Source organism: Mytilus californianus, unplaced genomic scaffold (assembly GCF_021869535.1).
Source record: "Mytilus californianus isolate M0D057914Y unplaced genomic scaffold, xbMytCali1.0.p SCAF_5, whole genome shotgun sequence".
Taxonomy (NCBI): Eukaryota; Metazoa; Mollusca; class Bivalvia; order Mytilida; family Mytilidae; genus Mytilus; species Mytilus californianus.
This window is the reverse complement of record NW_026262701.1, coordinates 71,832,900-71,849,698: the sequence shown is the minus strand read 5'-3', so window position 1 is coordinate 71,849,698 and position 16,799 is coordinate 71,832,900. Positions and strand designations below refer to the sequence as shown.

The following is a 16,799-nucleotide window of genomic DNA, read 5'->3' as shown; positions in this document are numbered from 1 at the left end:
TTTTATCTGGTTTTATGGCATGGTTAACTGGGCTTGCTTCTCACAAACTTATAGCATGAAAGTTCCATGGATCCAGTGTTTTGTAAATTCAGAAATAATTGCTTTTTTTTTTCATTAATGTGAAAAATGCATTATCACTATCAGGTTGGCAATAATAAAAACTCATTCATAATTTCAGATGGGATTTTTGTTCTCAGAATTTTAGCAATCGCATTAATCATGTCTTGCATTTTTAGCTCACCTGGCCCAAAGGGCCAAGTGAGCTTTTCTCATCACTTGGCGTCCGTCGTCCGTCGTCGTCGTCTGTCGTCGTTAACTTTTACAAAAATCTTCTCCTCTGAAACTACTGGGCCAAATTTGACCAAACTTGGCCACAATCATTATTGGGGTATCTAGTTTAAAAAATGTGTCCGGTGACCCGGCCAACCAACCAAGATGGCCGCCATGGCTAAAAATAGAACATAGGGGTAAAATGTAGATTTTGGCTTATATCTCTGAAACCAAAGCATTTAGAGCAAATTTGACATGGGGTAAAATTGTTTATGAGGTCAAGATCTATCTGCCCTGAAATTTTCAGATGAATTGAACAACCCATTGTTGGGTTGCTGCCCCTGAATTGGTAATTTTAAGGAAATTTTGCCGTTTTCGGTTATTATCTTGAATATTATTATAGATAGAGATAAACTGTAAACAGCAATAATGTTCAGCAATGTAAGATCTACAAATAAGTCAACTTGACCAAAATGGTCAGTTGACCCCTTAAGGAGTTATTGCCCTTTATAGTCAATTTTTAACCATTTTTCGTAAATTTTTGTAATCTTTTATAAACTTTATATTGCATAATAGCAATAAAGATAAAAATCAACTGTAAATAAGAGTTGATTGATAAAGTAAGGTTGGCTTTTTAAATTCGACAGACTTAGTTTTATAAAAATGATTTAAGGTTCTGTGTCAGTCTTCCAAGATGACTTGTTTAATGAGTACCAGTAGTCTCAGATCCTGATTATTTTCAACCTAAAGAACCAAATTGCAGATTATACTTAGAACAAATTGCACCAGTCCGGTGCAGCCCAGCCATTTTGAAAAGGAGGTTCTAACCCCAAGGACATAAAAAAAAAATTAAAAATGGCGGGGGGGGGGGGGTGTCCAACCCCTGGATCCACCATGTCTGTCCAATATAATTTTGTGTGTGGTTCCAAAAATTTTTGGAATGTTATGGTGCTAAAATGGTTGGGCTTCATTTCAATAAATTATTTTGTGAAATTTGGCTTTTACCTCTGACTTTAAAATGATAGAATTCAAAGCGTCCCACTGACAAAGCAATGGACAAAATTTGGTGAAGATCAACAGTGATTCAAGCATATCCATAAAAGTGCCTACAACGGTGTTATATCTGACAATCAGACACAATGATCACTACACAACACCAGCTTTCTAAAAGAAAAAATGTTCTTAGAATCAGTTTTACAAATAGTAGACAGTTTATATTATGAGTACCGATATTAAATGAAGTTACAATGCTATAAAAATAATTACAAGTTGTATGATTGCCAGTAAGACACTTTTCAAAAAGACAAAAGCACAAAGATGTAAAAATCAAAGGTCACACTATGGCTTTCAACAATGAACGTAATCGAAAGCAAGCTATTAAAGGCCTCTACATGACAAAAAGTCAAACAATTCAAAGGAGACGACCAGTTTTTCATATATGGGTTTTACTCATTGTTGAAGGCAGTACAGTGACCTATAGTTGCATACATTTACATAATTTGGTTGCTTGTGAATAGTTATATCATTGGCAATCATATCACATCTTATTAGGTTTGTGGAAGTTTTTGACCATGAGGAAATTAGTTTGTACCATCCTACTGAGCTGAAAATTAAATGTGATAAGTAATAAGGTAAAAGTACCCAGGAAAATATGTCAAAATACCTATCAGTATATACATTATAACAACTTCACTTCAAGTTCTTACTCATAAATACTAATGACATGTTGGAAAATCAGCAAATACCATCAAGTCTTTGAATTGAAGCAACAACCTCCTACACTTGAGGGGAGGACACTCCCAAGAGTTCATATTGCAAAAAATACCAATGCTTACTTTAAGGTATGTGCATCTCATAAACTAGTTTCCTCCCTTGTAACTATGAGACTACTGGTAATAATGCTGAGGTCAGGTTTTCAGTAGACATGTTTGTGTTGGAATTCAGACACAAATTGATGCAAAGAATCCATACAAGGATCATCAAAAATTCAATTTGTATCTGATGTTATCTTTCAAACAGCAGAGACAACAACGCATATTTGTGTCACACCATACCCAAGTAATAAAGTTTATTTTCCTCTGTGCTTAAGAGCAATGCAGAAAGATGATTGTTCACAAGTCTGTATATCTGTCAAATCAAAACATGTTAATGATAAAAACCTGCTCAGAGTATGTCATTAAAACATCTGAATAGTAAAAATGCTCTTATCTTGCTTGTTATAATTACTTTCATGTGCATCACTCAATATTGCTATTTCTCTAATTCTTTGACAATTTATACCTTTCTGCACTCATTGTATAAAAAAAATTTAATCAACGTGTGGTTGCCAGTGATCTCAGAAGATGATTGGATGAATTTAAGGGTCATAACCTTTATCAGCTCAAAAAATGCTAACAGGTGTTAATGAAATTGACAACTTTGTGAAATGTGGAAGGCACTCGAAGGGGGTTTTGGTTTAACAAAAAATGAGAATGTATTTTTTAATCATTAGAGAAACAGATTCTTACATAGTTACTCGTGAATTATCGGATTTATCCAATCTCGATAGTTAAATTATAAATTTTAAAGTCCTCGCCAAGGCTCAGACTTTAAAATTGATAATTTAACTACTGTAAATTCAGAAATTATTGCGATGTTTTTATTATTGCGAAAAATGCGACAGGGTTATAATCGCAATAATTAAAACTCGCATTTTGAAATTTGTTATATGAATCCAAACAGGATTTTTCTGAATATCGCAAAAATTAAAATCGCATTTTAGTCTAAAATGACAAAATCGCAATAATAAATGCACGCAATAATTTCTGTATTTACAGTATCTCGATTGGATAAATCCGATAATCCACTGGTATCAATGTAAGAATCTATATTTATCCACTTCTGACCAAAAATCTCCCTATTTTACTGCCACTGGGCGAGAGCTACTTGATATGGGCTGTACCTAGTATAAAGCTCATGATTGACAACACTTTGACTGAAATTAGGCCTTTTGACAGTACAGTGTATACAATTGTTCTGTTCACCCTTTTTTAAAACTGTTGAACTGATTTCTCTTATGAAGAAAAACCTTGCCTTATTCATTATGTGCCTGTCCCAAGTCAGTAGTCTGTAGTTCAGTGGTTGCCATTGGTTCATGTCTGTTATATTTGTTTTTCATAAATTGTTTTTTTTATAAATTAGGTTGTTATTTTTGTTGTTTGAACTGTTTCACAATTTTCATGTCAAATCTTTTATAGCCCACTATACAGTACAGGTTTTTCTCATGATTGAAGTCCAAACAGTGACCTATTATTGCTTATATCCACTTATTAGGACTCTGGTGGATGGCTGTCTTATTGGCAATCATACTACATCTCCTAATTATTCCCCATGCAACTAAGTGTACTGTATAAAGTGTTTGACCCGTCCGCCAGTCCTCCTCTGAAACAACACAACAGAATTTCAAGACACTTTGTAGATAATACAGACATATTATGTAGATGAGTATATCAACAGGGACTTATGATTCAACGTTTTTTCTAGAATTTTTGCCTCTTTGAACTAAGAACATTGACCGAAATATACCACTGTGACAGTTTGTCATCGCAACTCCTCTGAAACAACAGAATTACATGAAACTGAAAATGAGGACATAGTACTTAGATGTGCATATCCACAAAAAAAATTATCAGTTGACTTCTATATGAGTCATGAGTCTTTGAACTTTGGAATCTGGTGATATTTTGTTTGCCCAATGACAATGTAGTGGTGTGGGCTCAGAAAGGTTCTTATTTTTATAATAATTTATTTAATTAAGTTGAATTATTTTTATGGAAATTTTAGTCTATTTCTTCGAAAGTAAATGAAAAATTGTACTTTTCCAGACTTTTTATACAATCGCAAAAAAATTTTAGCAGTTGTATATTGTTATGACGTTGGCGTCGTCGTCCGAAGACACATTGGTTTTCGCACAATAACTTTACTTTAAGTGAATGGATCTCTATGAAATTTTACGATAAGGTTCAATACCACAAAAGGAAGGTTGGGATTAATTTTGGAGGTTATGGTACCAACAGTTAAGGAATTCGGTGCCAAAAATAAGCATTTTTCTTGTTTCCAGACAATAACTTGTGGAACGGTGTATGGATCTCTCTGAAATTATACCACAAGTTTCCATACCACAAAGGGATGGTTAGGATTTGCATTTGGAGGGGGGGGGATTATGGCTCAAACCTTTTAGAAATTAGGGGCAAAAAGGGGGAAAAAACAAGGTGTCCTGGTTAATGGACAAATACATAAGAACAAAACATAATTTAAAGCAGTGTAAATACATCATTTGAATTACCTCCCTTACACTGCTTTTAAATTATGTATAAAGTAATGGTTAATGAACAATTTAAAAGCAGTGTCAGGGAGGTAATTCAAATACAAGGTGGCAAATGTTGCATCTTTTTTTTTACAAAAAAATCCATATGAAAGATTTGACACCATATTCTAAATTCTATTATAAAATAGAATAAGTGAGCACTATGGTAAATTTAAATGGGTAATTATGGTTACAAACTCCATTGGAAATTTGAATTGTGATTATGACCATATCTTGAGGGAGAAAAAAAGGGGGAGGGGGGTAAAAAGAAATTGTGGGTGGTCAATTTTTTTTTCATTTCAGTAATTAAAAAGAAAAATTCTCCAAAAATTTTTTTGCAAAAAAAAAATGTGTGTATGTGTGTGAGAGGGGAGGGGGTTAATACGCAACAGCATAGTGTATTGCACAAATTCAGACCTGTATAAAGTGCGAATATTGTGTCCATTTTTGCCAACTTTCAGGGTTGGACCTCTGCTGTTGTATCCAGCTGCGCTCGGCGAAGCAATTTATTTGCTATGCTTTCAGTTATCTGATTTTTGATTATGTGAAGTAGTACAATTTAGATGAGAAACAGACTGAGTTTGGTTTTATTCCAAGTCACTTATTTTCAATAGCATAAAAGTTTTTAGTTGATATAAATATATTACTTTCATTTTTACTTTATGTGCTTTGTCTATATGCCATTTTGTTTTTCTTTGATTTTTTTTTATAGTGATTGGGATGATAACACAATGTTGACCTCTGTACCCATATTTTTGACATTTTTACCTGTCATGTCTGTTTGTTTTGTTCACACTTGTCAATATAATGGAATTTTATGCAACTGTAATACAAGTAAAGTTTAGCTACCTATAAAACCAGGTTTAATCCACCATTTTCTAGATAAGGAAATGCATGTACTAAGTCAAGAATATGACAGTTGTTTTCCATTAGTTTGATGTGTTTGAGCTTTTGATTTTGCCATTCGTTGATTTTGCCATTTGATGAGGGACTTTCCGTTTTGAATTTTCATTAGAGTTCAGTATTTTTGTTATTTTACTTTTTACTCCTTGGCCGTGCTTCCCTTTAGGAAATTGATTGTTGGTCAGAGCATACACCTTATTGCTATTTGTCCGCCATTACTAACCATCATAGACGTTCCTGTAAAATTTTGAGGTCATAAGAGAAAATGATTTACGCAACATTTGCAAAGTGGTTGTTGTATGAAGTCAGTAGTTCTAAGCGTTGCAGATTCGAAAATAGAGATAAGGTCTTTTTGTGCCATCCTTAATTGTATAGTTTCAATTCACCTTGCTAAATAATTGCAACAACAAATAAAAGAAGATTGTGTCTGAGGACAATACTACCCCCGCTCAAGCTTTGAAATTTTCCAAGTTAAAAAGAGGCATAGCTGTAGAACAGTAAATGATTCACTGCCCAATTTCAAACTCTGTCTGCGTGTTGTGGTTCTTAGCATTGTGTATGAGTTTCATAAGATTTGGATGAGTAAAACTCAAGATAGAGTGTAGAAACAGAATAAATTAGTAATTTTTCAAGTTGTCAAAAGGCATAACTCTAGAACGGTGAGTGACTTACACCCCAAATCGAAGTCTGTCTGTGAGTTTGGTTCTTAGCAGTGTGTATGAGTTTTATGAATTTGGAGGAGAAAACTTTAAGGTGAGGAAACGAAAAAAATTTTCATGTAAATTTCCAAGTTATAAGGGGGCATAACTCTAGAATGGTAGGTGACTTACAGCCCAAATTATAACTCTGTCTGCAAGTTTTGGTTTTTAGCATTGTGTATGAGTTTCATAAGATTTGGATGAGGAAAACTTAAGTAAGAGTGCAGAAACAAAAAAAGGATGGACGGAAAGACGGAAGGATGAAGAGATGGACAGATGGTCAAGGGTAATATGTTATCTTACTGTTAATGGCCCCTTTGCTTACGGCTGGGGCATCAGTAATCCAGTAACAGGTGTATAACATTTATTCTTAATAAAATAATATAATAAATTCAATGATAAATTTACAAAGTAAACTTGAGATGCCTAAGGAGAACAACAATTTGATATCACAGTAAAATAGCATTTCTTTGTAAAGCGCACTCTTGGTTTATATGATATGAATCCATTTCACTTATTAAATTTTTTGTCATTTTCACCAAAATGAGTAATAATGTCAATATTTAATGAATACTATAGGATAGATTAAGATCAATCTTCATCTGCTTGTTCCTGAGTTGGTTCCTCTGTTTTTTCTTCCTCTTGTGTTTGTTCAGGTTCTGCTTCCTTTTCTTCACCTTCTGCTTGTTGCTGTTCTTCAGCAGGCTTCTCTTCTTTACTCTCTGTTGTTTGTTCTGGTTGTTGTTCTGATGGCTGCTCACTCTGTTGTTCTCCTTGTTGTTCTCCCTGCTGTTCTTCAGATTGTTGTTCTCCTACAAAACAGGTTCATAACTTAGTAAAAATGAGGCTTATCAAAACTGGAATAAGTAATATTTTGAAATATATATAAATATTCAATCGATATAAAAATAAGATGGTTAGGTTTTATTTTGTATATGTAAAAATTATGAATGTATCAATGATACATGTACATTTGTTAGAAAGTTTATTTTTTATTTTTCAAGATATGCAAACCAATTCTCTTTTTATATCTCGTAGTTTGGTAAAGGTATTCTTCTTTTCACTTTAAAACATTGTCATGACTTTTTGACTAAAATATTTCTACTTTAAATATAATATGTTAAATTAACTATAACAGGTACAAAACAAAGGTAAATGCTGGGAAGGAGAATGGAAAAGTTCATTTAAATTAAATATGGTTTCATACAAATTGATGTGAAAACTGTGATCAGCATCCACACTTGAAAAGCATGCAAAGGACACAAAACAGTTGATAAAACATGTGGTATGACTGATATCAGCCATGTTAACCCTGCAAAATTTGACAAATCCCAAATGATTCAAATAACAACTAAATGGGTTATTGGGGATCCCTATCAAAAACCGCAGAGGGATCCAAATCCTGAGGAGCAAGTAATGAAAAGTTTGTAATGGTTGGCAAGTAAAATATGGATCTGATTCCCACATTGGAATTATGCTTTAATAGTGGGAATTGGATCCAGATTTTACCAACCAACTCAAATGTTACAAACTTTTTAATAATCCCTCCAAGGATTTTGGATTGGATTACCCTGTGTGGATATGGGAGTAGATATGCTAGAGTAAATAAATGCATTGGCTGAAACATTAGGAAAATAATGGTGACCAACAACAAGCAACCAGAAGACACTAATTCTTAAAAACATAATTTTTTTTTTAAATTAGACACAGAAATTTTTTACTTTTTTAAATATTTGATTATTGAACATGAATTTGACAACTGATTTTCAGAAATAACAATAGTAATCCTTATTTTGAGATTTGTCATTAAACATATCAGGTCAAAACTGACACCTACTAAGCCAAATCATAATGGCATGAATGTGCAATAAGGGTGCAGAAAACTAATGGTTTTGTTAATTCTTTCTGCCATTACCATGCTTTCAGATCTTTGTGAATGTGTCACAATGAATATTTTTTTCACATATTTTCCCAGGTAATCATGAATTTTAACTTGAAAAAAGAAAAGATAATCTAATGATTTCACTTTTAACAATTAACGAAAAATGCTGCTTTAATTAAACACCCTGAAACATAACAACAAATAAATAGGAACAAGCCATGCAGACATCAATCATGCTTTTATCTGTTCTTTTTTTCATCTTAAAAGAATGAAAATGTTACCTTAAAATCTAAGTTTGTTATGATTCTGTGAACAAAAAAGTGCAATATACACAAATGACAATCATGTGATCATGAGTGATTATTAGTGTCAATGTTATTTTTCACAATACTTGTGATTATCTCCCTTTCAATATTGGATTATCTCCCTTTCAATAATGGATTATCTAATAATATTGTTTGTCATATTCTGACTAACCCAATAGAAGAGTGCTGTATTTATCTAAATATTTGTTTTCTTCTCAATTTGGCTATTAGGAAAAATTTCTCATCATTATTTTACTTCCAGATTTTATGCAATAATTCCAAAATGCTACAAGGGCAAGTAAGATTTATATTGAAGAGAAAATATTTTTCAATTTTAATTATATATGTATGTAAATACACAAGATTATTTTTATGGCTACATGTATTCATCATTTGCCTTGTGAAATATCAAAATTAACTTAACTGTTTTTTTGTTTTCTTCAATCAAACATTTTTGGAGAAAATTTCACAATGCTGTCTCCTCATGCATCTTACATGCATTAGGAATTTATTCATTACTTGGAACAAATATAAAATACTTTCAGCAGTTTGAATTTTAAATATTGGAAGTTTCATAATCACTAAAATTAATAGCTAATATTTGTCTAGTTATTTGTTATAAAAACTAGTAAAAAGCCCAAAAAACCTAAATGCTAAGCTTCTCAGGACTTATCTCATCTAATTAAAAACTGCCTAATAACTACTTAGTATTAAACTTGAAATAAAAACTCAATTATTGAGGACTAACTCAACTTTTTTGTACTCAATTGAGTAAGAAAATGTGTGTATTCAATTCTTTAAATAATTATATCTTTCATACACTTATATACATGTATTAATGTTTCAGTTGTAATCAAATAACTTTACACATAAATGTTCAAAGTGTAATCCAATGTTGTTTCAATATTTTGTTAAAGTTGGTCTGAGAAGCTTAAAATTTACTTTGTTTGGCCTTGGTCTTAATAAATAAATGATTACAAAGTCTGGTTTAACAAATTATTACCTTGTGATTCTTCCTCTGCTCTCTCTTCCTCCTCCGTCTGTAGATGGATAGCTGTCACCTGACCAGCATTCCATTTTGGTGTTACATTTGGTGATGCTTCCTCGTCATCAGCTGCTTTGTCTTCTTTTTCCTGAAAAACAAATTGTAAATTTATTTAATGAAAATCTTGAAATAAAATATACATAATGCAGAGTTTTTAAAATGTTAACCTGTTGTTTTAGCATGTGTAAATAGCTATATATATATATAGGAATAACACCTAATTTTAGTTGGCTGATTTTTAAAACCTGTAAAAAATGAAGTACAAAACATATACTTGCATCTGCCATTAAATATCTTTTTATTCTAGGTAAGAGAGGATTCATTAATTTGTTAACTGAAAACGAGTTCATTTTGTTATTTTTTACTGTTTTTTTTTCAGTGAAGATAATATCAAATTTTCCTTTTTGGGGTAAGTTATAAAGGGAGATAACTACAGTTACAATTACCTGTTCAATGTGTATGTATTCTCCATGTTGTTCACAACCAATATCAAAAACATATTTTCCTTTTCCTAGTGGCTGAAATTCAAAATAAAACACTCTTAATTATATACAAGAACATTTAAAATATATTATTTATCAAGCTGCTTTAGAAAAAGGATATAAAAATTCCAATAATGAAGTTATGTTAATTTCTGAACAAAGAATCAGGTATGCAAAGGACTATTTTTATATTCATTCAAAAATGATTTGCGTTGACTCGAAATATCAATAAAAGGTGTCAATGGGACAATTAGTTCACCAAATAAATACACATAGAGGTCACTGTCTGATCTTTAATGATGGAAAGTCAGATGATGAAATGCATTATGTTTTTTATATGTCTCAAACTTAAAAATATTTAACTTATGATATAACTTAACAAACTGCAAAACTGGTAAATAATTGTAATGTTTACCTTGTCTTCTTTAAACACACCAACATATTTATGATTTGCATGAATAAGCTCTCCATGTCCTTCCCGCTTTCCTCGAACCCATCGTCCAACATATTTTGTACCAGTTTGAGCATATGTGTAAGTGCCTTGACCATGCCGTAAATGATCTTGCCATTCTCCTTCATATGTATCACCATTTACATATGTGTATTTACCAAAACCACATCTTTGATCCTTAACCCAGTTTCCTACATGAAAAAGCATAAATGATATGATGTAATATTAAAACACAGAATAAAAACGTCAGATGACACATAAAATATAATATTTTGATCTTCTCGTAAATATACAGTACTCTAGACTTTAAATTCTCAATAAAGGCCCTGAAATGTTTTATATTTAGGCTTTTCAAACTTCTGGTTCTTGAATGCACAAACTTTAACATCAACTATGCAAAAGTTTCAAAGTAAATAAACCATGACTCAAGAAATCAGAGGAATAACCCCCATGAATATGAAATGCACAAATGCTACATGTAATACAACTGCCCACCAATAGCATGGACTTACCATTAGTGGTTCAACTTAAACTGACCTTATCATAAACTAGTACATTGTTGACAATGTTATCGGAAAAAGCATGTTGAAGTCTCCCTTTTTGCATGTTGGTTAAGAAGAGACTAAATTTATTAAAACGCTGACCTACCTTCATATTTTGAACCATCTGGATAAATAAATGTCCCCTGACCATGTTTTTGATTCTGTGAATATTCACCAATATATCTGGCACCATTTCTAAATCTGAAAAGAATAAAGTTATATTATTAAAATGTTTTTTTCTTCAACTTAAACTTTATCAAAGGATTTTTTTTTATAAAAAGAAATCAAATACAAACTAAATTATGAAAAGAGCCTGAAAATTTAATATTTCAAATATATATATTTGATCTAATTTGAAATGTATAGCTTATGTCAAGGAGACATCAACCTTAAAACAAACTAAAGCCAGAAAAAATTCTATAGTTTGACATATGGTCTTTAAAAAGTAGACAAATGTCTACACAATATGTCAAGCTTCTACCATGCCAAGAGTTTTAATAAGTTTTTAAAAAACTTTGAGTGAGATTACCAAATATCTGCCATCCTAGTAGGCTAGTATCAGTCATCATGCTGAGCCACAGACCCACCAGCCCAGGTTTATAAAATTGCTTTCAGACCTGTAACCATCAACTCTACAATCCAAAGAATCTAACTGAAATGTTGGTAAAATTAAGCCTAGGGCCTTAGGATTCAAAAGTTTATCATGAGACTGTTAAGTACATGTACATTTGTAGTAGTACATTTTTTGTCTTTCCAAGGGTATGTTGGACATTTACAGAGTCAGAAGCCTGAAAATGTTTGTCCAGAACCAATTATCTACTTAATAGACATAAGAAGATGTGGTATGAGTGCCAATGAGACAACTCTCCATCCAAGTCAAAATTTATAAAAGTAAACCATTATAGGTCAAAGTACTGTCTTCAACACGGAGTTTGATTTTAAAATATTTACTATTTCAATCGTTGCTGTCAACAAGCAGCTGCATGGCAATGAAAAAAACTAGCAAATCCAAATCTGGTTCAACTTCCAGAGAAGTAGTATGGTATTACCTGTATGTTCCCTGTCCATTTCTTTTTCCTTTTTCATACATTCCTTCATATGTATCTTGATTTGCCAGAGTGGCTTTACCAAATCCATGACGTTCATCATTTTCATTTCGTCCTCCCTCATACTCCTGGAAAACAATTTTTAAAATCTTAATAATATTACCTCAATAGTCAATACCTGATTGTTATCTTATATTGTTTATTTTTCTAAGTTCAGATTTTCTCCTTATTTTTATTGTAAGTTAAGCTATGTATATTACACAAAAAATACTTAACAGTGTACTAATCTTTTCATATAAATGTACAGTATTGGGGCAGGTAATGTACAATTTACAAACTATAAATTTATTTTCAATTAATTAATGCGCAAATGGTATTTTTGCATCATTCGAAATGTACAAACCCCAATATATGGGTGCTGCTCATCTTCCATTTCATCTGATCCTAAGTCTGACATCTTGGTGGTTTCTGTAAGCAGGTGTAATAGTAAAATAAATGCACTAATGTGTTGTTCTCCAAACGCAGCTAAAAGCGGAAGTAAACAGTTGTTGCCAAGGAGCTGCCACCTAGCGGAAATTATCTCCCCATTTTCACGCACTGACTTGCTAGATCCGCTCAACCGTGAAGTGTAGTGATTTATAGCAGTCTTTTTTATGTGCGAATAATCATAATAAAAAAACACAGAACAGTTTTGCATCTTTAATAGTTTCATTTGGTTATTTATTGATTGCTTTATTTTATAATATTTATCAACCAAACCATATCTATCATGATTATATCTAGTCCTATCTATGACCAAACTTACTTAAAATTCCGAGTTTCTTCCTTCGTTCTTTTGTATGAGCTTCTTACCCTAGGAACACCACTTATTGGATAAAAGAAAATATTTTAATACACAGATATTTAGGTGAACAAATTTCTTAATTTTAAAAAGAATTTAAGTCATGAATTTAAAAATAAAATCAAACGTGATCCAGTAGACGTGCTCTGTACTGAATTTGTGCAAAGACAAAAATAAAACATAACTTGAAGAGAATGAATGTTTGTTTGTCATGAAATATAAGTTCGTTCATAGTAGAAGTTCGGCCAAATGGAAGAAATACCCATGATGTAATATTATTTTCACTCAGGAACAAATATTACAGTATTTTTTCCTAACGGAATAAATTGTATAGAAAGTTGTTCCAACGCCGAGGAACAAATATTATGGTATTGTTTATAACAAAGTTTCCTGGCGGGGAAACTTCTGTTAGGCGGAACAAATATGTGTTGACAAGTGGTGCAAAATAATATACATGTATGAAATGATTAAAATCTAAAAACATCATTTTTGCTACAATATATGGTCATTGGAGAGAGATCATGTATATATAAAATACTAAAATTTTAATGTCCATGATCATCCTCTCCTAGAATTCACACAATTCACCTTTGGTTCACTTGATTTCTATATTCTTCAGAAGTTCAACGTTAGTCGACCTATACGTATTTTATAACAAAAGTCTCTAGTCAGGGACTCAATATTATTATTTTGCAATATGCTGAGGTTTTGCAGAATATAGAACACTGAAGACTGAGTCTAGCAAAAGTGCTGTAATGTCTCAATTGGCTGTTGCTGAAGATTTCTTTCCATTTCTGGCATCCAATGATACTCGTGTAACAAGATCTTTGAGTCGTAGGAAGTACTGCATACCTTAATGTCGGACAGAAGGTTAAAACGAGCATGCAGTAGATCTTACTCTGAACGCAACTAGTACAATGATTGGTATAGTATAAACAAAGGTACTTGGGACAGGACACTTTTCTAGCACATTCCTTTTTTCCCCAATCTATATTTTTGTTTTTCATTTCTTTTAATTTCAATTATTTCAGCGTTTTTCTGTTTTATATTTACATATTTATACTAGAAATAACATGCATTTTCTATTTAATTTCAATTATTGTTATTATTATAAAACAATTAAATCGTAAGTCTCTGCATATCACATAATTAATGTTTTATCATCAACTTGTTAAAATTTATTTTACGTTCATCCTCCCGATTTTTTGGCGCAAAATATTTTGCTGGTTTTGGTGAATGATTTTCATTGTTGTTTTAAGCGGGCTTTGATTTGTTTGTTTTTTGGGGTTTTTGGTAAGTTAGTTAAACTTTATGCTATAAGATTCGGCATATTGACAAACGCTTGAACAAAAGGCTCTCGTGAGATTTTCATCAAAAATGTTCAAGACACTTCGGGGTATATTTGGTCACAGTTCGAGTGTGTTTTATCTGGGACTATTACACTCAAATATAAGTCATTTACGGTTTAAATTCACATATCTGTGGTTTCGTGTTCCACGGATGGACTGAAAGTCAGTGCTATTACCGTTGTATTTGCAAGTAATAAGATAATATAAGATAAGAAACCCTTTAAATCAGGCTACCCTCTAACTCTATCCAGCTTAAAAAAAACCGTTGGCCATTGATTTTATACACCAGTAACGACGAAAAAACCCTCCTTCAAGTGAGGTGGTAATAATAAGCCCGATTTATCTAATATATTAATTCGTAGTTTTTAGAAGAGGGGTACACTTGTATGATGATTTTGAAATGCGATTTTGATCTTTCTGAAAACCGTACAGTAAAATCGGCTTTCTTATATTCAATTAAGATTTGTTAATATTATTTACAGTTATTCAAATTTAGTTATTAAAATGGTCATGTTAAAAGCAATATTTTCCGTAAAATTTCTTAGGGTAAATTATTCTCAACGGACTTATCTATACGCTGTAACCCAAACAGACTGACTATTCGTTCAACAGATCACTGTAGTAAATGTATTAAATGGGACACCGGTGAAGCGAGAAGGGAACAGCAGCATTTTTTTTTTGGCAGGGTTGAGAGTCTTGGAGAATCGTACCGCCTCACTCGAAGGAGCGTTTTTCAAGTTCGTCGTCACTGGTGTATTAAATCATTATATATATAATTTTTTTTTGGATAGAGTTAGAGGTTTGTTTATCTTAAAATTGGTTTTTGCAGAATATTCTTTTTTAAACTACACTCCATATTTCAAAATAATTTCATATAATAAATCATATAGACAAATTATAACATTGACTAAGTAAGATGTGCAAATTTAAAAACTCCGACCTGGGACAAATAGTTCTACATTTTTATTTTAACGTATTAGTCACAGAATTCACGTAATTCTGATAATTATCATTACTTTTAGTTAAATTTGAATATAACAGAAAAAAATCCAGAAGGCCAAACAAAAAAAGTGTCAATTTTCCCATTACATCATTTTTTTTTTAAATATTTCTCGAGTTGGGTGTGACAGTGGATTGGACCCCCACGGTCCTATCAGTTTGTTCTTCAAAGGAATTGCCTTCGGCCTAATTCTGTTTCCATAGATATGTTGCATTCACCTGTCAATTAAAAAACCTTTTTGTATGTATCCCGCCATGCATTCGATGCAAAACAAAAAGGGCATTTTTTTTCTTCCATGTGGTGACATTTATGGCTGTGAAACGCTAAAAAAGACTGGCTGTTAGCAAGTGGCCGATGTCTCTCTAACTACTTCAGAATCATAGCGAGAAGTAACATTTTTTTTTTAAACTGATACGAAGTTGTGCTCTTACAACAAAAATAAGGAGACTGTCAGTGAGACAACTTATAAACTATCATGGCTACTAAGAGTTCAAATGACTATCTACCAATCTTTTTTATCTTTTATCTTTACTATATGTTATCATGAAATATTTTTTTTAAATATTAATTGAAGTTGACATACATATATTTGTGGCACACCGCTTTAAAGATGAAGATGATGGATGGCTGTTAAACGTCCAGCGGCAAATTAAATGCATAATCATGGTAATGCCAGAAGATTATCATAGCGAACCCTGGTTTGTACTAGACCGACTCGCTGAACCAGATTCACAGGAAGACATACTATTCTGACACAGGCCGAGTCGCCTAGTTTTTGCTCTTAACCATTGATACCGCGTGCTTGTCAACATTATAATTTCATATATGCAATGAGTTGACATTAAAAAATACCACCCATGTTAAAACATACTCAGTAACATCCTAGTCTTTAGACAAAGTGTTGATACTTAATTCCCAGACTGATTGTCCATAACAGATATTCAGCTTATTTCAAATGTATGTTACATTCTTAAAAATATCATAATATCAAGAAATCATATATACCAGTTATATTAAAAGTTGTTGATAATGACATTGTCTAGACTATTTAAGTACTCAATAATTTCTTTTAAAAAATGCTATTAAAATCGTTTGCTTTCCTTTTATAACAGAAAATCTTTGACATCAGGTTAAAAAGATTCAAAATTTTTGTTGCACTTTAAATCATACGGCAATAAGTTCCATTTTTTTGTAGCATTGTAATGAAATGTTAAAGGCTGTTGCACTTTTAAAGGAAGTATATGAAAAACATTGTATTCACTAGACCTTGTCAAATAATAGGCTCTTAATATATATCAATCAAACTCTCCGTTTCTAGTGGTTCTTTTCTTAATCTCGGAAAAGGTTATATAACTAAAAACCTGAAGATTATCCGGAAGAAGTTCATAAATGCTCTTATATCACTTTTCCATAAAACCACTATCGATCTCGAAAGGATGCCTTCCGTGCAATTTTCAGCAATCAAACGGTCGACAATTGTTTGTCTTGTTTTGTCGTGACTCAATTACGATTTTTTAAAACTTCAGCTTCGATTTAACCATTTGACAAATATGGCTGTGTTTACACCACGCAATTAACTCTGAGTACAGGCAAACGTGTGCAACTGGAAAAGATTTAACGTCAGACAGTACTTGAATATA

The 16,799-nt window shown here is 32.0% G+C and overlaps 1 protein-coding gene across 1 annotated transcript; it reads right to left on the bottom strand.

Moving 5' to 3' along the window:
- Nucleotides 1-6,565: 6,565 nt before the first annotated feature.
- LOC127703006 (radial spoke head 1 homolog) lies at nt 6,566-12,535 on the bottom strand. The gene is made up of 7 exons (XM_052207382.1): nt 12,373-12,535; nt 11,973-12,097; nt 11,030-11,124; nt 10,346-10,572; nt 9,895-9,966; nt 9,407-9,536; nt 6,566-7,028 (listed from the first exon to the last, which is right to left on the bottom strand). Exons 1-7 carry the CDS (start codon nt 12,424-12,426, stop codon nt 6,808-6,810), a joined length of 924 nt encoding a protein of 307 aa, XP_052063342.1. The 5' UTR covers nt 12,427-12,535; the 3' UTR covers nt 6,566-6,807.
- Nucleotides 12,536-16,799: the final 4,264 nt, after the last annotated feature.

Excerpts from the sequence above, each read along its gene's own strand:
- LOC127703006 (XM_052207382.1), bottom strand. The coding sequence starts at position 12,426 with ATGTCAGACTTAGGATCAGATGAAATGGAAGATGAGCAGCACCCATAT. Across the intron at positions 12,098-12,372 it reads AGCAGCACCCATATATTGGG|GAGTATGAGGGAGGACGAAA; the intron begins GTTTGTACATTT and ends ATTGTTTTCCAG. Across the intron at positions 9,967-10,345 it reads GTGTGTTTAAAGAAGACAAG|CCACTAGGAAAAGGAAAATA; the intron begins GTAAACATTACA and ends TTTGAATTTCAG.